At 36.4% G+C, this 23,472-nt stretch overlaps 1 protein-coding gene across 4 annotated transcripts in view; it reads right to left on the reverse strand.

The window, feature by feature from the left end:
• Positions 1–23,472, reverse strand: part of LOC149958933 (growth arrest-specific protein 2-like) — a 119,979-nt gene that overhangs the window by 13,587 nt on the left and 82,920 nt on the right. For 3 of the 4 annotated variants that reach the window (XM_090166296.1, XM_090166297.1, XM_090166295.1), the window contains exon 4: positions 8,551–8,675. In XM_090166296.1, coding sequence (XP_090022422.1) covers positions 8,551–8,675 — 125 coding nt within the window. Of the gene's footprint in view, positions 1–8,550; positions 8,676–13,075; positions 13,170–23,472 lie in introns of those variants that run through there. The other variant, XM_090166298.1, reaches the window with a different exon arrangement.

Raw genomic sequence — 23,472 nt, forward strand, 5'->3', positions numbered from 1 at the left:
CATGTAAAAATATTCTTTATAATTGCCGTAATTTATGTTATTGACCAATTTACAAACGATCCAATCAACGCGAGGGGTACCTTTAACAATCGATTTTTGGGTCAAAATGTACATTAAGCATCTTGTTTTGATGTCGACGATAGCGACATCTGTTGAAAACAAGAGCTACTAGGCGTCGTCCCGACCCTTGCTTCAATAGTAAAATATGTAGTTTATTTTATTTGTAAGCCACACATTTTATTATGAACCGCTTGTAACATTTGATCGAAAGCTTATAATCCCTTCCATTTTATTACTTTGTCAAAAATACCATCGAGCCTTTTTGTGGCTCCTAAGAAAAATGACGAGGGGGTAAAAATAATAAATATCATAATTGATGGAGGTACATAATAGGGCATTGTTTGAAAATCATTTCGTAAGAGAGAAAGTGGTTCTCTTTTATAACATCGTCTTCGCCCTCCTAGAAATACTAACAATAGATCATCGTGTGTCCCTACTTTCGAAACAACTACCCTTCATCGTCGCACTGCCATATTTAGGGCGTTTAATAGGGGAACGTCCGACGATAGGGGGCGCTGTAATGGCACCGTTTATCATCCGGACAACAATAGTGCCAAGTCGAGAGAAACCAATTTTGTTATTTTCGCTTTCAAGCGATGGAAATATTCCAAAATGTCTTAAATTGTTTTATGAGAAGTGCGCAGTTTAAAGTTTAGTCCAAAAATTCTGCTAGGGCTATTAATTTTTGAAACGCCGCTGAAACTTACAAAAGCGTGGAAAATTTATGTAGTTTTAGGCTGCGTATTCGAAGCCATATTTTCCTACGATTTTCTAAACGTTTACAGGTGGATTTGGCCAAGTAAGTTTAACAGTTGATGAAAAAATTAAAAACTTTTATCTTAGCCAAACGACAAATATATTTCATATAAAACTTTTTTTATACTACACTCGAATCTTAGCCGAAGTGGGAAAAATACTACACTCGAATCTTAGCCGAAGTGGGAAAAATACTACACTCGAATCTTAGCCGAAGTGGGAAAAATACTACACTCGAATCTTAGCCGAAGTGGGAAAAATACTACACTCGAATCTTAGGCGAAGTGGGAAAAATACTACACTCGAATCTTAGGCGAAGTGGGAAAAATACTACACTCGAATCTTAGGCGAAGTGGGAAAAATACTACACTCGAATCTTAGGCGAAGTGGGAAAAATACTACACTCGAATCTTAGCCGAAGTGGAAAAATTCTAGACTTTCATCTAAACCAAACGGCTAAGAAGATTATTAAGAAACAATTGTCATTAAAAGTCATCTATTTGGCCGATTCTAAACGGTACTTCACTTTGATCTTAAAAAGGCAATGAAGAAACTTATTACGAAATGTCGAAAAAATCTTATTTTTTCGAAATAGCCTATTTTGTTAAAGTTAAAAAATACTAATATTAATCCAACAACAATGTTAATATTAAATTTAAAAAATAAAATTTTACAATAGACCATTCTATAAAATACTACTTATGTGTATATTTACTTGTGTGTATAGAGAGGCAGAAGGTTTGGCCCGATTTTTCATGAACCAGGGGGGCTCATAAAACGTTTATCTGGCAAACCTGCCAACCTAGTTGTCTGGATAAATAGTGGATTTTTGATCAAAATCCTACTCACTCATTTAACAGTTATAGTTTTATACAAACCATTATAAATAGTTAATGAACTATATCTCGTTAATTTTGTAAATAGTTCAGTTATGGACTTACTATATTATGAAAAATACTATAGCCCTTCTCGTAGGCTATCTTAGCTTTATTTTGAAAATCGACTTTATGGGTGACGCTTCAGAAAATACCAATCAAATAGGAATGAGCATAAGCAAAATTATTAAAACCAAAGAATAAATAAGTTTGCAAGTCCTACTGAAGTAGCGCTATGTGGTCTTTGTGAAAGTGTTTGGCCTGTTTTCATTGAAATTTCACCTGTTATTACTCGGCTACCACCATAAATATATATTTTTCTAGGATTATATAATTAACGAATAAGTAGATACATGTAAGTCCATTATGAAAAGGGATAATAAAGCTAAACCCTACAAATTTGAAGAAATTTAAAAACTTACTAATAGCTCGTACCGATAGGTTTTCGAAAAAACAAAAAGACGCGAAACTCGGACCAAATAGATCTTCGAGTGAAAAACTAAATTAAATTAAATAATTTTTTAACCCACCTTTTAAAACTGAATAAATCGTCTGCTAACACGACATTTTCCAACGTAACTAGCGCCACCCCTCCAATAAACCAGGTGCCATAAATGAAAAAAAACCCACAATAAATATAGAATTTCATACACCTTTAATTGAAGCAACTTGTTGTGAAGCTCTCCAACGGGCTCCACCCATTGTAAATCTGGATTCATTGCAACGTTCCGCTAGGCGAAGGGTTTGACTGCTAGCGCCACCTATTTGTGGGACTGTTTATTGATAGAAAAATAAAGCGTGAAGAATATTTGTAACGGGAACTCGCGTGTCGAGGGAATGTTAATTGGGGAAATCATTAATTAAAGGCTTTATCTGACTGCACGTACGCGCCGCGATAATGGGCCAGCCTTTTAACACTCACCCATTGATTTCCCGACAGTGACTCGGTTCGGTCCATTGCCTTCACAATCGGGACGACATTTTTGGCAGCAATTTAAACTGTCACAAATTTCGGGAGTTCATTTTTAGGCCCGGTTGGAGGGGGTGCGTTAAACTAGGTCCCCGTCGAATTATTGGTGAATAATTACTCTTAACCAAGGAGCAACAAACACAGCACCCCACACAAGGAGAACGCAACGCGTCAAAAGTCGTGGATTTTCTTGCGTACATTTTTCATTGGTTAGACGCTTTAGCGCCTGCTGCCGTCGGAAGGGGAAAATTCGGAAATTGTCTTCCCCCTTTCCGTAAAACGTTCAGTGTGAAGGTTCGACCAAAGAAATTTGTATACAACATTGCGTTAGCGTGTTTAAAGGCTAACTGCGTTCTCCTTGTGTTTGTTGCTCCTAGCTCTTAACTTACAAGGAGCCTACCGGAGGTGGTTATCACCGATTTTGTTGAAACTCTAGAGTTAGGTGGATCTTATGGTAGTATGAAAAATGCCAAAGGGAAAAGTTGCAATGGGCTTTAATTTTCCTATGGCAACCGAAAATGTTTTGACCTCTCCATTTAAAAAATAATGGGATTTTCTCGTTTACCCAAATTTTGTTACAATTTTACATAAAATCAGTCAAATTCATCTTTTCGGGTAAGTTTTGAAAATTTAATTTTTTCAAATTAAGTGAGTACCCTGTTGAAACCGAGAAAATTCTATACTTTTTTAAATGGAGATTTTTTATTTGAAAGATCAAAAACATTTTCGGTTGCCATGGAAAAACTAAAGCCCATTGCAAATTTTCCCTTTGGCAATTTTCATACTAACATAAGGTCTACCTAACTCCAGAGTTTCAACTAAATCGGCGATAACCACCTCGGGTAGTCTCCTTGTTAGTTTCATTTTTTTAATAAGTGGCTTCGAAAGTCGATATTAAACTCGCCCCCTTTAGTTTTGTGACTCTTCTTAGTTTGGACAGAGACACATTTTTATCCTTAAAAGGGCTTTCAGTTTAATGGATCGTCGTAGTATGGACAAATACAGGTGTTTTTCTTTAAAGGGGGTTAAAAACCACGGTATTTCCCCCCTCAGTGTTAATATTATTCTGAGTTGGACAGATCCAGGTCTTTTTTTAAAGGGAATTTCAAACAGGAGTGTTTCCCTGTGTTTTACGATTAGTTTTAGTTTGGACAGACACCTGAATTTATGTTAAAAGAGTTTGGAATGGTGGTGGTCTCACGATACGCAACTTTATCCCATCAATTTAAAGTTTTTCGAAGCGAAATTTTAAGTCTCTTAATACGCTTAATATTATTTATCAATGCCAAAGTAACTTAAAATACTGTTAAAAATATATTTTGGTTAAATATCCATCGATATAGGATATTAATTCTGTGTCGACTTAAATACCATTTTAACGATAATATTTAATATTAATAATTTAATAATTAATTAAGTTCCTACGAATTTTTAAATAACTAATTTAATTTATTTTGAAAAAGAAATTTAATTAAAAATATTTTATGATATTTCAAAACATTAAATTAAAAAACATGATATTTCGAAAAAATAAATTAAAAATATTTTATGATACTTCGAAAAACATAATTAAAAATATTAGTAATGAACGTTACATTAATGAAATAATTAGGTTATGTTACATTTCATGGACGTAAGTTTAGTTAAATTCGTAAAAAATACAAAACTGTTATCTAAATATTTTAAAACTAATAATGTAAAGAGGAACTTCAAATTAATTAATTTCTTAAAAATATATGAAATTAATTTTATAATATTTAAAAAATTTAAAACTGCAACGCATAAATTAAACAATTAAAGTATTTCGCATAAAATGAATTATTTCTAAATATTTTAAATATTATAAAAATAATGATGTAACCGTTGACTTTGATTTAAATCCTTTAAAATTCCTGAGATAACAATGGATCGGCGACCATGTCGTAACTAAGAAGTTACGCAATTTTTGACAATGAAAAGTAACGCTAATTACGCATTCCGTTAAGCTATGACAATTTTGAAGAGAAAAACCAAATTCAACCCTGTTACCTCGTCACCTTTCCGAAATATTATTCTTTTAAAACGATTATTGTTAAAATTAAAAAAACAGAATGGGCGGGAATACACAAACAGCACTCTTACGCAAAAAAAGACATTTTAGTTTTTGGTCAGTAAGCGAAAATTGTCGGCCATTTCTTAACAATGGAATTTTAAAGAAGTTGGGATAAGAAAAAAAAGATAAACCGTAAAGATTACACGAATACCAACGCGTCTATCGAATACAAAGAAGTACTAGGTTTCGCGAGGAAATCCGGTCAAGATGGCGACCATGCCTGAAAGGTTTTGCACAATGGCGGAACTTTTAACGAAAATAGCCTTTCACTATAGCTATTATGACGCGACATGAAAGCCATTTATATAGAACCGCACCTTTTGAAGCGAAAGAATGTAAACCTATTTTGCAACATCCACTGATTAAATTGTTTTGACCCCGAGGTCCTTGGGAGCGGTTCCATTTACCCAAACTCCATCACTACGTTGAAGTGCTATTATTAAAGTTTTCAATTTAGCCAAAAGTGTATAACCATCAATATTTTTTATAGAGTTAAGATTACAGGTATCCACAAAGACCCTTCCAGTCCTTTATTAAATTTTGAGCATTTTCGGCACGTGCTGGTATAATGGGGGTTCTAAGGCTTCTTTATATAGATTTTTTTGTACAAACTATGTTTCCTTAGGTTCTAAATGACCCGGTAGAAGGTACATAATTATAGCAATATTCTAACACAACATTGAGATATCGTTATTTCACTGGATTAAAGCCACGGTCACAGTAGAGCTTAAAACCCAGTTTAGGTCGGTTTGAATTCCAGTTTTGACCGCAAACTATAATTCTTGGATTACACGTGCGAAATCGCTTCACCCCGGTTCGCTTATAGCCAGGGCTTAACGCCATTTCAAATTATGACCGGAATTTTTAAAATACTACTATTTATCCCAAAACAATTAGCTATCCATGTTTACTCTACATACAGTAATATTATTTGCCATTATTTAGAATTTTATCCCCCATGATTTAGGAAAATACGAGCAATTTGACTTCCCCGCCTTGTCGTTATGAAAGCGATTTTAAGCGAACCGACTTGGACGAGTTGCTTCCCGAACCAACGCGAAGCGATTTCTCACGATGGTTTTGGAAATTATAGTTTATCTAAACGAAGCGATTTTAGGGGTAAGTGTGAACCTGGCTTTAGTTCACCGATAATTGATATATCCAATCATTCGAAAATTTATTCAAAAGGGATTAGGCTATCTATCAGAAGCTACTGTATCTACAATCACAACTAGGCGACGGGTAATGGTGGATATAACCAATAGGTGTTTTTCCATACATGGACCAAGAATCTAAGGTGATTCACTGTTCACGATGTTTTAACACTGTAGGTGTGGCCTAAATCGGAAGGCTTACTGAGGTACATCAACCGCTTTGAAGCGCCTCAAGAATTCTGTTCAACCATCACTACGAGTGGCTTAGTCAGGGCTTAGGCGACAGTACGTGGGAGAAAGTTAGGTTAGGCTTAGTTTATTAAATTTTTAATTTAGAAATGAAATGGATTACAGTTAATTTGATTTAAAAACTTTCTGGTTATTTTTACTTGACAGAATGGTTAATTACCGTTACTTAAACTTTAAAAGAACCAATTTCAAAAATAAAAGGTATAAAACTCACTAAGCCTAATCATTTAACCGACAACAACGGCACCGTTTTGTCAAAATTGAACATTAACGGTCCAGCTTCTCAACGAAACTACGTCGGAAATAGACTTCAGCGACGCCTAGTTTGGCCACACTGATCTAAAATTAACCGTGATTTTCCTATTCCCAGTATTCACGCGTGCTTTTCAAAGTTTGAACAGTGAGTCACCTTAGGTTCTTGGTCCTGGATTTCACGTTATCTACCAATATTAATATAATATTATTATATTATTATTATTAATATTATAATAATATAATATTGAATAAAACCAAAAATTGAGTATAAAATGTTTTAACTGCGTCACGGGAATAAGCTTATAAGTACTACATTGGTACTCGCGTTTCGCACGTGGACTTCGAATATATCTTCAATAACTATAGCTAGTGACATAGAGGATTGTTATTTTATATTTTGGAAAGCATTTTTGGTTGTTGTTATAATTTAATTCATATAATTCAATAATTTTATAACTTGGACGCTTTTAGAAAATATAAGTGTTTCTATAAATGTTTTTTCTACGTCACAAGCGATAGTTATTAATATAGCGAGCGCGCGCTCGAGTCGATAAAGATTTTGAAATTGGAAGTGCACGTGTAAAACGCGCGTGCTAATTAAGTACGCAGATATAAACATCCCTGTGGGCTTATTTTAAGGAAACACCTACTAAGACCATTATTGTATTTATTAAACCTAGGAGCAACAAACACAGCACCTCACCCAAGGAGAACGCAACCCGTCAAAAGTCGTGCTCTGCCATGCAAAGCACAAAAGCATTAACGACCAAATTTTCGATTTACAGATTTTGGTTTTATTTCTCCTTATTTTATACGTTAAATTCAATTTTGAACTAATTTTCGAATTTAAAATTTTTGTTCTTAGAGAAATGACTTGTTGCAAAATGCATTATTTTAATTTTTTGCATTATTTTCAAACCAAAAACGCATTATTGTGTTTATTTTCTTTAAAAGTCAAATCAAAACGCATTTTTTTCGCGTTTTAAGACATGGTTTTAATGATATTTCTGAAATATCGTTTGGCCTGTAAATTGTTTAGTAAATTCCAAGTCTACTATATAAACTTGAAAGAAGTAAGTTGGGGTATCTTAAGGCAAAGAAAGTTTGAATTTCGCGGGTTTTCTCCATATTTTGGTTTTGGTCGTTAAATGCTTTTGTGCTTTGCACGGCAGTGCATTTTCTTGCGTACATTTTTCATTGGTTAGACGCTTTAGCGCCTGCTGTCGTCGGAAGGGGAAAATTCGGAAATTGTCTTCCCCCCACCCGTAAAAAGTTCAGCGCAAAGCTCGTCCAATGAAATTTGTACACAACCCTTCGTTAGCGTGTTTGAAGTCTAGCTGCGTACTCCTTGTGTTTGTTGCTCCTAGGTTAAACTACATACTAATTTGAGAGGGTATTTTGTTGTGTTTGTATTATTTGTTCTGTGGTAAAATCCAGCGCTAGATTTTTTCCACAAAGCTTATTTTTTTTCTCACATAAATTAGCATATTTATCTTACCACCAACGTGACCAGTTCACAAACTGCTGCGTTTCCGTCTGCTAACACAGAGGCTAGATTTCCCCTTTCCATAAAAATGTTTTTATGTTATCGGCAATATTAAGATGTATGTTGGCTGGCATGAAGTGCTTACGACCACACTACTTAGCAATTTAACCCAGCCACTTGAAATTAAAGGCTTTAAAATTCTCTAGATGACTTACTATTAGCGTAGCTGATTGTTATTATTAACTTTAACATCAACAAATTTGTATGGAAAGGGAAAATCACCTGCTTAACAGACAGAAATCGAGCAGTTTATGAATTTCTCACGCTGGCAGCTAGGTGGCTCTATCCTAACTGAAAAGGCTTATGTTGTTAAACATTTCGTTCCTGTACAGTTGGAGTTTTAGAAAAAGAAATTTCCGATATCTTTTCTGATGATAGATGGCGTTGCGTGGGCCTATTACAATAGTGATGTAACGCTCCATTTCAGTATTTAAGGTGGTGCCATCTTCAGGCAGTTTTTTAAAGCAGACACCATGTCTTAAATGCAGCAGAGGATATTTAATACTCAGCAACTATCTTTTCTGATAGTAGATGGCGCGTTACACTCAAGCTGTATTACTGAATTGGTGTGTCGTAGTGAAATGGAAATTTACCTCTGAGATCAATCCGGCTCTTCTGCAATCTTCAGCTTTCTGTTGGATGATCCTGGCCAGCCGACACAGCAGCACCCCAGTCTCCAAAGATTCCATGAAATTGTCCACGCATAATCCTGTGATATCTGTAAAGACACTTGATTGAGTAAAAGCTTCTCGTGTTTGTAAGTAAGCTTCTCGTGTTTGTAAGTAAGCTTCTCGTGTTTGTAAGTAAGCTTCTCGTGTTTGTAAGTAAGCTTCTCGTGTTTGTAAGTAAGCTTCTCGTGTTTGTAAGTAAGCTTCTCGTGTTTGTAAGTAAGCTTCTCGTGTTTGTAAGTAAGCTTCTCGTGTTTGTAAGTAAGCTTCTCGTGTTTGTAAGTAAGCTTCTCGTGTTTGTAAGTAAGCTTCTCGTGTTTGTAAGTAAGCTTCTCGTGTTTGTAAGTAAGCTTCTCGTGTTTGTAAGTAAGCTTCTCGTGTTTGTAAGTAAGCTTCTCGTGTTTGTAAGTAAGCTTCTCGTGTTTGTAAGTAAGCTTCTCGTGTTTGTAAGTAAGCTTCTCGTGTTTGTAAGTAAGCTTCTCGTGTTTGTAAGTAAGCTTCTCGTGTTTGTAAGTAAGCTTCTCGTGTTTGTAAGTAAGCTTCTCGTGTTTGTAAGTAAGCTTCTCGTGTTTGTAAGTAAGCTTCTCGTGTTTGTAAGTAAGCTTCTCGTGTTTGTAAGTAAGCTTCTCGTGTTTGTAAGTAAGCTTCTCGTGTTTGTAAGTAAGCTTCTCGTGTTTGTAAGTAAGCTTCTCGTGTTTGTAAGTAAGCTTCTCGTGTTTGTAAGTAAGCTTCTCGTGTTTGTAAGTAAGCTTCTCGTGTTTGTAAGTAAGCTTCTCGTGTTTGTAAGTAAGCTTCTCGTGTTTGTAAGTAAGCTTCTCGTGTTTGTAAGTAAGCTTCTCGTGTTTGTAAGTAAGCTTCTCGTGTTTGTAAGTAAGCTTCTCGTGTTTGTAAGTAAGCTTCTCGTGTTTGTAAGTAAGCTTCTCGTGTTTGTAAGTAAGCTTCTCGTGTTTGTAAGTAAGCTTCTCGTGTTTGTAAGTAAGCTTCTCGTGTTTGTAAGTAAGCTTCTCGTGTTTGTAAGTAAGCTTCTCGTGTTTGTAAGTAAGCTTCTCGTGTTTGTAAGTAAGCTTCTCGTGTTTGTAAGTAAGCTTCTCGTGTTTGTAAGTAAGCTTCTCGTGTTTGTAAGTAAGCTTCTCGTGTTTGTAAGTAAGCTTCTCGTGTTTGTAAGTAAGCTTCTCGTGTTTGTAAGTAAGCTTCTCGTGTTTGTAAGTAAGCTTCTCGTGTTTGTAAGTAAGCTTCTCGTGTTTGTAAGTAAGCTTCTCGTGTTTGTAAGTAAGCTTCTCGTGTTTGTAAGTAAGCTTCTCGTGTTTGTAAGTAAGCTTCTCGTGTTTGTAAGTAAGCTTCTCGTGTTTGTAAGTAAGCTTCTCGTGTTTGTAAGTAAGCTTCTCGTGTTTGTAAGTAAGCTTCTCGTGTTTGTAAGTAAGCTTCTCGTGTTTGTAAGTAAGCTTCTCGTGTTTGTAAGTGTAAAGAGTGTGCATTAAACTTCAATTACAATTACAGTTTATCACCGTGTAAACCGACTATTACATCAACATTGTGTAAAAAGTGCACATGACACTTAATACGAGATCAGTACAACAGTGTAAAAAGTGCACATGACACTTAATACGAGATCAGTACAACAGTGTAAAAAGTGCACATGACACTTAATACGAGATCAGTACAACAGTGTAAAAAGTGCACATGACACTTAATACGAGATCAGTACAACAGTGTAAAAAGTGCACATGACACTTAATACGAGATCAGTACAACAGTGTAAAAAGTGCACATGACACTTAATACGAGATCAGTACAACAGTGTAAAAAGTGCACATGACACTTAATACGAGATCAGTACAACAGTGCACATGACACTTAATACGAGAGCAGTACAACAGTGCACATTACACTTAATACGAGAGCAGTACAACAGTGCACGTTACACTTGTAGTACGAAAACAGTACAACAGTGTGAAAAGTGCATATAAGAATGATAAGAGTACACTTAGTACGAAAACAGTCCATCTTAGACGTATCAAAATCTTTTTTAGCAAGGCCATTGTAAAAGCCTTCTTCCAAAACAAAGGACAAACAAATCGAATTTTCTCTGCTTCCGTATTGATTGGCCGAGACTATATGGAAAATTCAATGAAAAGGCGGTTTGGCTTTTTCGCTAAAATAGGTCACAAAAAGGGAGCTGGCTTTTCGACGACTTTGCGCTCAAAGCCGAAAATTACTTTTATAGACCATTTAATTCTTTCCGATATATTTTTGTAAAAGTCTTTTTAGCTTAAGAATAAGAAAAATCAGCTTTTCAATAAAATGGGTCGCTGAAAAGGTTGAGAGATCGTTGGGACACTGTCGGTCTGTCGGGGGGGGGGGGGGGTGCAGTGATTTATGATCAGATATCAAGAGCGATATCGATTCCGGGCCTCTTTAACCTAGGCCCCTTTCATGGCGATGTCCTGGGGTGGCGCCATATTGGGTTGTACGCTTAAAGGGAATATACCAAGTTCAGTATTTCTTAATTTCGTCTTTCTGCCGTTCGGTTTGCGGTAAATGGCACTAGTTACGTAAAAATCAAGCAGTTGCAGACAGCCGTATTTAGGTATGTGCCAAGTGTGCTATGGCACGGGGCCCCTTAGGTAAGTGGGCCCCCGTCTTCAAAATTAATGTTTTTTACATTATTTGTAATAGAGTCAGAAGTGAAGTCTGAAGTTTTTTAGGGGCCCCAAAATATACTTCGCACAGGGCCCCCGATAGTGCTAATCCGGCCCTGGTAGCAGACGATTTATCAACTCAGAATATACGGTTAAAGAATTTTTTTAATTTTATTATCTAAAATTCAATTTAAAAATGTAGAATTAAAATATAGATGTTTTTGAGTTGTTATCTTATAATAGATCACTTTCTTTATGTTTAGAATACATATTATTTGTTTCTATCTAACGAAAACCTTTTAGAATAAGTATTTTCACAATAGGTGGCGTTTAAAATAAACTTAGTTTTATCTATAGAAATCTTTTAGAATAACTTAAAATTAAAATATTTTCTACAGAACAATTCAAAAATTATAGACACCCATAAAATTTCTATAGATCTCTAAAATTATCTTAAATCTCTATGGAAACATTCTGTACGGAATTTATACATTTCGTTACTTGGTACTGAAAATCAAATGTTGATCTATTTGATATTATAATTTTTAAATGTTCAAAATCCTAATTTTTTATACGATGAACAGGGATGGCATCTTTTCAAATACAATTTAATGGCTTGTGTTTTAAACAACCTTTTTAAAAATCTCCATTTTATGTCCTAAAGCAATTTATAACATTTTAAAACATTCTTAGATGTTTTAGAATGTCATAAATATATTTCGCTTAACGTATCAAGAAGAGTTTAAAACAGTGCAAAGTTTGAATCGTATTTTAAACTCCTGTTTACTGTTAATTATGGATTGGTTTATTTAGTGGGATTTAAAACAGTTTAAAACTATGGGTCATGTTTTAAACACAGAAAAAAACCTAACTCTAAAGGATTCTTTACAATTTCCACGTATTATTCTTTAAGGGGGAAGACTACAGTGGCCATTGTCTACTTTCGCGCTATTTCAAGCTGAACTCTTTTAATTTGATACTTTAACTTATAAAATTAATATTTATGTGTAGCACAGCCTCTTGTTTAGTGATTAAGATAATTTTGACAATTTTAAATTTATAAGTAATTAAGTTATTACGTTTTAATTCGGACACACTGAGCTAAACAATTTGGGCAAGCGCCCAAACTACCCTATAGTTAGGACCTTATATCTCTAACTATTAATATTAGAATTATCAAAATTATTTTAAGCACTAGAGGAAGGTTTAGCTTAACAAGAAAAATATAATTCAATTGTGTAATTGTTAAAACAGAAACATTCAGCTTCAACGAAAAAGAGGCTTTTACTGTATTCTTCCCCCTTAAACACTTTATACTCGATAAATTTAAACATTTAATGCTGTAGATTCATAATAAATATTCTTAACTTTTGAGGTTTAGTGGTAATATAAGCATAAAATAAATCTCTGAAAAGCAGTGTATTTTAAGTACTTATTGAGAACTACCCAAAATTGAACCAAATTTTAATAGATTGGTAATTATGTCACTTTTGAAAAACATTGTCAAAACCAATTTTACCACAACCCAAAATTACTTCAACGCTACTGAAACGTTTTTAAAATTAGTTCTACCTCAAAATGACAGAACTGCTCATAAAACAGATATTTCGCTCTTACGAATAATAGCATACTTCTATGGTTATATCAATATTCAATCCCGCGAACAAAAAATATCAATAAAAAAATTTCATATGAGGTTGATCTCTAACCAATAGTAACCTAAATATAAATTTCCTTCCTATTTTCTTAGCGTTGAAATAGTTTTTTCATAAGCAGAACGTCGTGGAAAAAATGATTTTTGGGGTACTTACGCAAAGTTCGGTTGATCCATCGACTGACGACCCGTTTTTGAGCCGTTAGCAGATTCCTATCACGTCGGTAAATTTGCATATTTCCGATTTCGATATTCACTTTTTTCGCGCCGCGTTTTTTATATATATTATTTGAATTTATGACAGTCAATTGATTTGATAACGACGGCAATTTTTTGAAGTTGAGATTTTGATACTTTTTATATAACTTTTCCTTAGATATTTTTATATTAAAATATTAATATTAATCTTCTTTCAGTTTTAATAAGTTAAAACCTTGGAAGGTTATTTTCAACGTGGAAATATCTTAAACATTATTTAATTACTTAAATAATTAAATAATGTTAAATAATTCGCTAATTTTGTTTAAGATGATATCAAAATTATTTTAAAATAATTTGTTTTAAATTTATATGATGGAAAATAATTTGATATAAACCATCTTTTAAATTTTATAGTTTTATACTTTTTAAATCAAATGTTTAAAATTTGGATCACGTAAAACGAAATTAGAAAGTAACGACTATGTTGTTAACCTTTGATTGAAGCAAATTAACCGTTTCTGAAAATACCGAATTTTACCTATTTCGCCAAATTAAATTGAACATTGTCTAAAATTTCGAAACTTTACTAAATTAAAAATTATTTTTAATTAACATAAAATTTATATTTTTATTATTTTGAATATAATTTATTTGTTTAATTATATTAATATTCAAATTAGCATTTCCAAACCATTAAACTGATAAAAAACGGACAAAACTAATCATCACAGACAACAAAGTTCGCGTAACGTTACACGCGGGTCTACAAAAAACGACTGAGCCCGATCATCGCAAAAGTACCCCAAAAATTGTATTTTTCATTAAATGAATTAAAACCGGTTATTTGCTGTCGTGGAGGATGACAGGGGGTGGGGGTCTGTAGCGACGATGGAAGCGCGCATTGATACACGATGTCGTACGCCGGTCCAAACTATTGTCTACTTTGCTGACAGGATATCCAATTGTTTTTTCAACATTTCGTAATACAAGATTCGTTTTCCATTTTATTTCGGGGAAGGTCGAATCCTTGTAAGGGGATATTTTTGGGAGGACCCTTTGTAATTACCTTTGTTGTCGGTCCAACTTCATTTCGAAAAAGATATTTCTTAATTGTTTAAAAAGACCAAATTAACAAAGAACTATAGGATTCATTTATAATACGTTTTTCTGAGCACATTTGCTTTAGAATTACCTTAAGAATCAGTGTTGGCACTTTGAATTTTGTTTTATAAAAAGCAAATCAATCGATTTTTTTAAATAAGATTTTTTTAATTTTTTTTAATTAATTAATGACTCTTTTCCTGTATAATTAACAAGTATTTTATTTTTATATGTTAGCTAATCTCTAATTAAATTAAATCTTAATTAAAATTAATTGATAGTTAATATTGAAATTTGCTCTTATTTTCTATGTATGTATTTTAACTTTGTAAAAACCAATTTCTCGTTATTTTTTATTCCACCGTTGAAATACAATGAGTAGAAAATAATTATAATTTTGGTCGCGTTATTGCACGGTCATCAAATGCACTTGAACGAAACTAGTCGGGTCTGACATTTTTTCTTGTGTACTTCTAAACATCGTCGGTTTTTTGTTTACATTGTGATTTCAATAATTTTTTAAAAAATCACTTGATTTAAATCAGCCAATCCTTTTAGAACAAATAATTTTAAAATAACTGTAGATATAATTTAGAAAAATTATATTTTTGACTCTTTAGATATTTTTTATCTATAAAAATCTATAGAATATCATAATTAGAATACGTTTAGCATAAAAATTAGATTTAAAATAAATTTATTGCAATTATACCGTTAAAATAGATATACTTTTCTCTAGAAAAACTTAAATGATAGAATACCTTTAGAATCGCCCAATTCCCTATTAAAGCAATTATACTCTTTAGAATAATTTTTATCTTAAAAAACCTTAAGAATGTTACTCCTTAGAATAACTAGGATATGATCTCCTAAAAATCCTTTAGAGATATAATACTTAAATTATTCTCAAGAGTATTGTATATATTATTTAGAATAACTTGGGTATAATTTATTCAAACACCATTAGAGCAATTATACTATTTAAAATATATAGCTAGTATCTCAAATCTTTAAGAGCAATTAAACTTAGGAATAACTTGGGTATAACTACTTTATACATCTTTAGAGCAATCATACCCTTTAGAATAACGGGGGTACAATTTCTTCAAACCTTTAGATTATCAAAAAGATTGTTGTATCGCAGGTATTAAAAATACTTTCCATTTAATTATTAACAAAAACCAAGGCGTAAAACGGACCTACTCCATTCGCAGAAAACAGACTATTAGTCGCGTTTAAATCTATTTATACTTTATATCATTAACTGTAACGATAGTATAGCACGACATTCGCCACAAAATGGAGACGGAAGATAAGTCTGTAGACCTGCTAGCGACGACTGTTGGTAGACTCGAAATTTAGCAATACAGCAATACTCAAAGGGGAGTATATCAGCTAGGCTAACACCCAAGTCATCCAGCGACTTTTAAAGCCATTAATTCAGGTGACCGGATTACAATGCGTAGGAGGGTGGTGGCAAGCCCTGCATGCCACGCGATCTAACAGCTCCCTACACTAACTATTACCATTGAACTCAACAAGTTTTAATGGAAGGAGAAACCGAATATGTCGGGGAAAACCCCTTAAAACAGTGGGAGATAACTTGAAAACTCAACGCAGAAAGAGTTGTTCCGAGGTTTCATACAGTGCCACAAGCTGGGTTTGAACCCGGATCCTCTTGCTGCGAGGCGAAAGTGCTAACCACTCCGCCACCCCACCTTACCCCGCTTAATTAAAATCAAAGGGTAGCATATTTTATCGCTTAATTAAAATCAAAGGGTAGCATATTTTCTCGCTTAATTAAAATCAAGGGTAGCATATTTTCCCGCTTAATTAAAATCAAAGGGTAGCATATTTTCTCGCTTAATTAAAATCAAAGGGTAGCATATTTTCTCGCTTAATTAAAATCAAAGGGTAGCATATTTTCTCGCTTAATTAAAATCAAAGGGTAGCATATTTTCCCACTTATTTAAGATCCAAGTGTAGCATATTTTCCCACTTATTTAAGATCCAAGTGTAGCATATTTTCCCACTTATTTAAGATCCAAGTGTAGCATATTTTCCCATTTATTTAAGATCCAAGTGTAGCATATTTCCCCACTTATTAAAGATCCAACGGTAGCATATTTTCCCACTTATTTAGGATCCAAGTGTAGCATATTTTCTCACTTATTTAAGATCCAAGGGTAGCATATTTCCCCACTTATTTAAGATCCAAGGGTAGCATATTTCCCCACTTATTTAGGATCCAAGTGTAGCATATTTCCCCACTTATTTAAGATCCAAGGGTAGCATATTTCCCCACTTATTTAAGATCCAAGGGTAACATATTTCCCCACTTATTTAAGATCCAAGGGTAGCATATTTCCCCACTTATTTAAGATCCAAGGGTAGCATATTTCCCCACTTATTTAAGATCCAAGGGTAGCATATTTCCCCACTTATTTAAGATCCAAGGGTAGCATATTTCCCCACTTATTTAAGATCCAAGGGTAGCATATTTCCCCACTTATTTAAGATCCAAGGGTAGCATATTTCCCCACTTATTTAAGATCCAAGGGTAGAATATTTCCCCACTTATTAAAGATCCAACGGTAGCATATTTCCCCACTTATTAAAGATCCAAGTGTAGCATATTTTCCCACTTATTAAAGATCCAAGTGTAGCATATTTTCCCACTTATTAAAGATCCAAGTGTAGCATATTTTCACACTTATTAAAGATCCAAGTGTAGCATATTTTCACACTTATTTAAGATCCAAGGGCAGCATATTTCCCCATTTATTTAAGATCCAAGTGTAGTATATTTTCCCATTTAAGATCCAACGGTAGCATATTTTCCCACTTATTTAGGATCCAAGTGTAGCATATTTTCCCACTTATTTAAGATCCAAGGGTAGCATATTTCCCCCTTTATTTAAGATCCAAGGGTAGCATATTTCCCCACTTATTTAAGATCCAAGGGTAGCATATTTCCCCACTTATTTAAGATCCAAGGGTAGCATATTTTCCCACTTATTTAAGATCCAAGTGTAGAATATTTCCCCACTTATTTAAGATCCAAGTGTAGTATATTTTCCCATTTAAGATCCAACGGTAGCATATTTTCCCACTTATTTAGGATCCAAGTGTAGCATATTTTCCCACTTATTAAAGATCCAAGTGTAGCATATTTTCCCACTTATTTAAGATCCAAGTGTAGCATATTTTCACACTTATTTAAGATCCAAGGGCAGCATATTTCCCCATTTATTTAAGATCCAAGTGTAGTATATTTTCCCATTTAAGATCCAACGGTAGCATATTTTCCCACTTATTTAGGATCCAAGTGTAGCATATTTTCCCACTTATTTAAGATCCAAGGGTAGCATATTTTCCCATTTATTTAAGATCCAAGTGTAGTATATTTTCCCATTTAGGATCCAAGTGTAGCACATTTCCGAGCTCATTTAAGATCCAAGTGTAGCACATTTCCGAGCTCAGATGTGGAAAGAATGGCAGATTCAAAAAAAACCTCGTTTAAATACCCCAGGAGCAAAATTAATTTGAAATCTCGGTACACATTGTTGGCCTGCATCCTTGGTACTTCGAGGTCCCTTCTTTCGAAAAAAGATTGCTTTTATAAAAAGTAAAAAAAAAAGAAAACGCAGAAGGGAAATTGAAATTTTCTAATTGTTATTTTAGTCGAGCGCGCCCATTGTCCTGCCTGTTTGACTCGCACACGCCGGGATCAATTCACGGGTCACTGGAAACGATAATTGACCATTTCCAGAAGGAATTATGAAGATCAGTTCTACTTTGTCAAACGTTCGGTTTTTAGTAAGGAGCATCAGAGATGGAGCCGAATTATGCTCTGACAAAAAGGTACAAATTTCATGAATTTAGTTTTTACCCAAGAATTAAAACTGAAAAATAGGTTGATATTGAATGCAAATTAAGAATTAAAACAAATATTGAACTAATTAAATTGAAATCAAAACCAAATATAAAACTAATTAAATTGAAATCAAAACCAAATATAAAACTAATTAAATTGAAATCAAAACCAAATATAAAACTAATTAAATTGAAATCAAAACCAAATATAAAACTAATTAAATTGAAATCAAAACCAAATATAAAACTAATTAAATTGAAATCAAAACCAAATATAAAACTAATTAAATTGAAATCAAAACCAAATATAAAACTAATTAAATTGAAATCAAAACCAAATATAAAACTAATTAAATTGAAATCAAAACCAAATATAAAACTAATTAAATTGAAATCAAAACCAAATATAAAACTAATTAAATTGAAATCAAAACCAAATATAAAACTAATTAAATTGAAATCAAAACCAAATATAAAACTAATTAAATTGAAATCAAAACCAAATATAAATTAAAACCAATTAACACGAAATTAAAATAAAATAAATTTAAATTAATATCAAAACAAAATAACAAAATTTTAATTTAATTTTAAGTTTTAATTTGTTTTAATTTTAATTTTAAGTTAATTTGTTTTAATTTTTTAATTTGAAGTTTTAATTTGTTTTAATTTTAATTTTAAGTTAATTTGTTTTAATTTTAATTTTAAAACAAATCAACATAAACTTAAATTAAAGTAAAATTAAAACAAATTAACATGTTAAATAATATTAAATTAAACTAAAAACAAATTAACATAAAATTATATAAAATTAATTTAAAATAATATTAACATTATATTAATTGAATTGAAATTAGCATTTATATGAATATATTATTAGGTAGGTGCAAAAGTTTGGTTGCACGAATGTAAACAACGTAAGCGCCGAACTATTTTTTGCCTTTTGGATTCTTGTTTTCTTTCGTTTTTAATGGCTCCATTTTTCGAAGAAATCATTTCACTCTCCTTGTCAGTAATTGTTTTCTGGACATGGCCAAATTACGCGCTTTCTTTCTCTTTCACTTCGCGGGGGGGGGGGGAGGAGAGTGGAAAGGTTCAGAAATATGAACCATTAAAGAGGTTTCCGTTAAGGCACGCGATCAACGCCTCACGTTATAATTCCGCGCTTTTCTTTGTTATTAAAATTGACGGTTATCTATGTTTAATTAGCCTTTTATTTCTACAGAAATACGCACCAAGGTAATAAATATGTGTTCGAATAATGAGCAACGAAATTGATTTATATCACACTTAGAAAGCGTAATAATTTTGTAGGTAAAGCAATTGTCGCTCAAACCGAGAGCCTGGAGAAAGCAATTGTCGCTCAAACCGAGAGCCTGGAGAAAGCAATTGTCGCTCAAACCGAGAGCCGGGAGAAAGCAACTGTCGCTCAAACCGAGAGCCTGGAGAAAGCAATTGTCGCTCAAACCGAGAGCCTGGAGAAAGCAATTGTCGCTCAAACCGAGAGCCTGGAGAAAGCAATTGTCGCTCAAACCGAGAGCCTGGAGAAAGCAATTGTCGCTCAAACCGAGAGCCTGGAGAAAGCAATTGTCGCTCAAACCGAGAGCCGGGAGAAAGCAACTGTCGCTCAAACCGAGAGCCTGGAGAAAGCAATTGTCGCTCAAACCGAGAGCCTGGAGAAAGCAATTGTCGCTCAAACCGAGAGCCTGGAGAAAGCAATTGTCGCTCAAACCGAGAGCCTGGAGAAAGCAATTGTCGCTCAAACCGAGAGCCTGGAGAAAGCAATTGTCGCTCACACCGAGAGCCTGGAGAAAGCAATTGTCGCTCAAACCGAGAGCCTGGAGAAAGCAATTGTCGCTCAAACCGAGAGCCTGGAGAAAGCAATTGTCGCTCACACCGAGAGCCTGGAGAAAGCAATTGTCGCTCAAACCGAGAGCCTGGAGAAAGCAATTGTCGCTCAAACCGAGAGCCGGGAGAAAGCAATTGTCGCTCAAACCGAGAGCCTGGAGAAAGCAATTGTCGCTCAAACCGAGAGCCTGGAGAAAGCAATTGTCGCTCAAACCGAGAGCCGGGAGAAAGCAATTGTCGCTCAAACCGAGAGCCGGGAGAAAGCAATTGTCGCTCAAACCGAGAGCCGGGAGAAAGCAATTGTCGCTCAAACCGAGAGCCGGGAGAAAGCAATTGTCGCTCAAACCGAGAGCCGGGAGAAAGCAATTGTCGCTCACACCGAGAGCCTGGAGAAAGCAATTGTCGCTCAAACCGAGAGCCTGGAGAAAGCAATTGTCGCTCAAACCGAGAGCCTGGAGAAAGCAATTGTCGCTCAAACCGAGAGCCTGGAGAAAGCAATTGTCGCTCAAACCGAGAGCCGGGAGAAAGCAACTGTCGCTCAAACCGAGAGCCGGGAGAAAGCAACTGTCGCTCAAACCGAGAGCCTGGAGAAAGCAATTGTCGCTCAAACCGAGAGCCTGGAGAAAGCAATTGTCGCTCAAACCGAGAGCCTGGAGAAAGCAATTGTCGCTCAAACCGAGAGCCTGGAGAAAGCAATTGTCGCTCAAACCGAGAGCCTGGAGAAAGCAATTGTCGCTCAAACCGAGAGCCGGGAGAAAGCAACTGTCGCTCAAACCGAGAGCCTGGAGAAAGCAATTGTCGCTCAAACCGAGAGCCTGGAGAAAGCAATTGTCGCTCAAACCGAGAGCCTGGAGAAAGCAATTGTCGCTCAAACCGAGAGCCTGGAGAAAGCAATTGTCGCTCAAACCGAGAGCCGGGAGAAAGCAATTGTCGCTCAAACCGAGAGCCTGGAGAAAGCAATTGTCGCTCAAACCGAGAGCCTGGAGAAAGCAATTGTCGCTCAAACCGAGAGCCTGGAGAAAGCAATTGTCGCTCAAACCGAGAGCCTGGAGAAAGCAATTGTCGCTCAAACCGAGAGCCTGGAGAAAGCAATTGTCGCTCACACCGAGAGCCTGGAGAAAGCAATTGTCGCTCAAACCGAGAGCCTGGAGAAAGCAATTGTCGCTCAAACCGAGAGCCTGGAGAAAGCAATTGTCGCTCACACCGAGAGCCTGGAGAAAGCAATTGTCGCTCAAACCGAGAGCCTGGAGAAAGCAATTGTCGCTCAAACCGAGAGCCTGGAGAAAGCAATTGTCGCTCAAACCGAGAGCCTGGAGAAAGCAATTGTCGCTCACACCGAGAGCCTGGAGAAAGCAATTGTCGCTCAAACCGAGAGCCTGGAGAAAGCAATTGTCGCTCAAACCGAGAGCCTGGAGAAAGCAATTGTCGCTCACACCGAGAGCCGGGAGAAAGCAATTGTCGCTCAAACCGAGAGCCTGGAGAAAGCAATTGTCGCTCAAACCGAGAGCCTGGAGAAAGCAATTGTCGCTCAAACCGAGAGCCTGGAGAAAGCAATTGTCGCTCAAACCGAGAGCCTGGAGAAAGCAATTGTCGCTCAAACCGAGAGCCTGGAGAAAGCAATTGTCGCTCAAACCGAGAGCCTGGAGAAAGCAATTGTCGCTCAAACCGAGAGCCTGGAGAAAGCAATTGTCGCTCAAACCGAGAGCCTGGAGAAAGCAATTGTCGCTCAAACCGAGAGCCTGGAGAAAGCAATTGTCGCTCAAACCGAGAGCCTGGAGAAAGCAATTGTCGCTCAAACCGAGAGCCTGGAGAAAGCAATTGTCGCTCAAACCGAGAGCCTGGAGAAAGCAATTGTCGCTCAAACCGAGAGCCTGGAGAAAGCAATTGTCGCTCAAACCGAGAGCCTGGAGAAAGCAATTGTCGCTCAAACCGAGAGCCTGGAGAAAGCAATTGTCGCTCAAACCGAGAGCCTGGAGAAAGCAATTGTCGCTCAAACCGAGAGCCTGGAGAAAGCAATTGTCGCTCAAACCGAGAGCCTGGAGAAAGCAATTGTCGCTCAAACCGAGAGCCTGGAGAAAGCAATTGTCGCTCAAACCGAGAGCCTGGAGAAAGCAATTGTCGCTCAAACCGAGAGCCTGGAGAAAGCAATTGTCGCTCAAACCGAGAGCCTGGAGAAAGCAATTGTCGCTCAAACCGAGAGCCTGGAGAAAGCAATTGTCGCTCACACCGAGAGCCTGGAGAAAGCAATTGTCGCTCAAACCGAGAGCCTGGAGAAAGCAATTGTCGCTCAAACCGAGAGCCTGGAGAAAGCAATTGTCGCTCAAACCGAGAGCCTGGAGAAAGCAATTGTCGCTCAAACCGAGAGCCTGGAGAAAGCAATTGTCGCTCAAACCGAGAGCCTGGAGAAAGCAATTGTCGCTCAAACCGAGAGCCTGGAGAAAGCAATTGTCGCTCAAACCGAGAGCCTGGAGAAAGCAATTGTCGCTCAAACCGAGAGCCTGGAGAAAGCAATTGTCGCTCAAACCGAGAGCCTGGAGAAAGCAATTGTCGCTCAAACCGAGAGCCTGGAGAAAGCAATTGTCGCTCAAACCGAGAGCCTGGAGAAAGCAATTGTCGCTCAAACCGAGAGCCTGGAGAAAGCAATTGTCGCTCAAACCGAGAGCCTGGAGAAAGCAATTGTCGCTCAAACCGAGAGCCTGGAGAAAGCAATTGTCGCTCAAACCGAGAGCCTGGAGAAAGCAATTGTCGCTCAAACCGAGAGCCTGGAGAAAGCAATTGTCGCTCAAACCGAGAGCCTGGAGAAAGCAATTGTCGCTCAAACCGAGAGCCTGGAGAAAGCAATTGTCGCTCACACCGAGAGCCTGGAGAAAGCAATTGTCGCTCAAACCGAGAGCCTGGAGAAAGCAATTGTCGCTCAAACCGAGAGCCTGGAGAAAGCAATTGTCGCTCAAACCGAGAGCCTGGAGAAAGCAATTGTCGCTCAAACCGAGAGCCTGGAGAAAGCAATTGTCGCTCAAACCGAGAGCCTGGAGAAAGCAATTGTCGCTCAAACCGAGAGCCGGGAGAAAGCAACTGTCGCTCAAACCGAGAGCCTGGAGAAAGCAATTGTCGCTCAAACCGAGAGCCTGGAGAAAGCAATTGTCGCTCAAACCGAGAGCCTGGAGAAAGCAATTGTCGCTCAAACCGAGAGCCTGGAGAAAGCAATTGTCGCTCAAACCGAGAGCCTGGAGAAAGCAATTGTCGCTCACACCGAGAGCCGGGAGAAAGCAATTGTCGCTCAAACCGAGAGCCTGGAGAAAGCAATTGTCGCTCAAACCGAGAGCCTGGAGAAAGCAATTGTCGCTCAAACCGAGAGCCTGGAGAAAGCAATTGTCGCTCAAACCGAGAGCCTGGAGAAAGCAATTGTCGCTCAAACCGAGAGCCTGGAGAAAGCAATTGTCGCTCAAACCGAGAGCCTGGAGAAAGCAATTGTCGCTCAAACCGAGAGCCTGGAGAAAGCAATTGTCGCTCAAACCGAGAGCCTGGAGA

Source organism: Leiobunum rupestre, chromosome 2 (assembly GCF_980474605.1).
Source record: "Leiobunum rupestre chromosome 2, qqLeiRupe1.1.hap1, whole genome shotgun sequence".
NCBI classification, from domain to species: domain Eukaryota; kingdom Metazoa; phylum Arthropoda; class Arachnida; order Opiliones; family Sclerosomatidae; genus Leiobunum; species Leiobunum rupestre.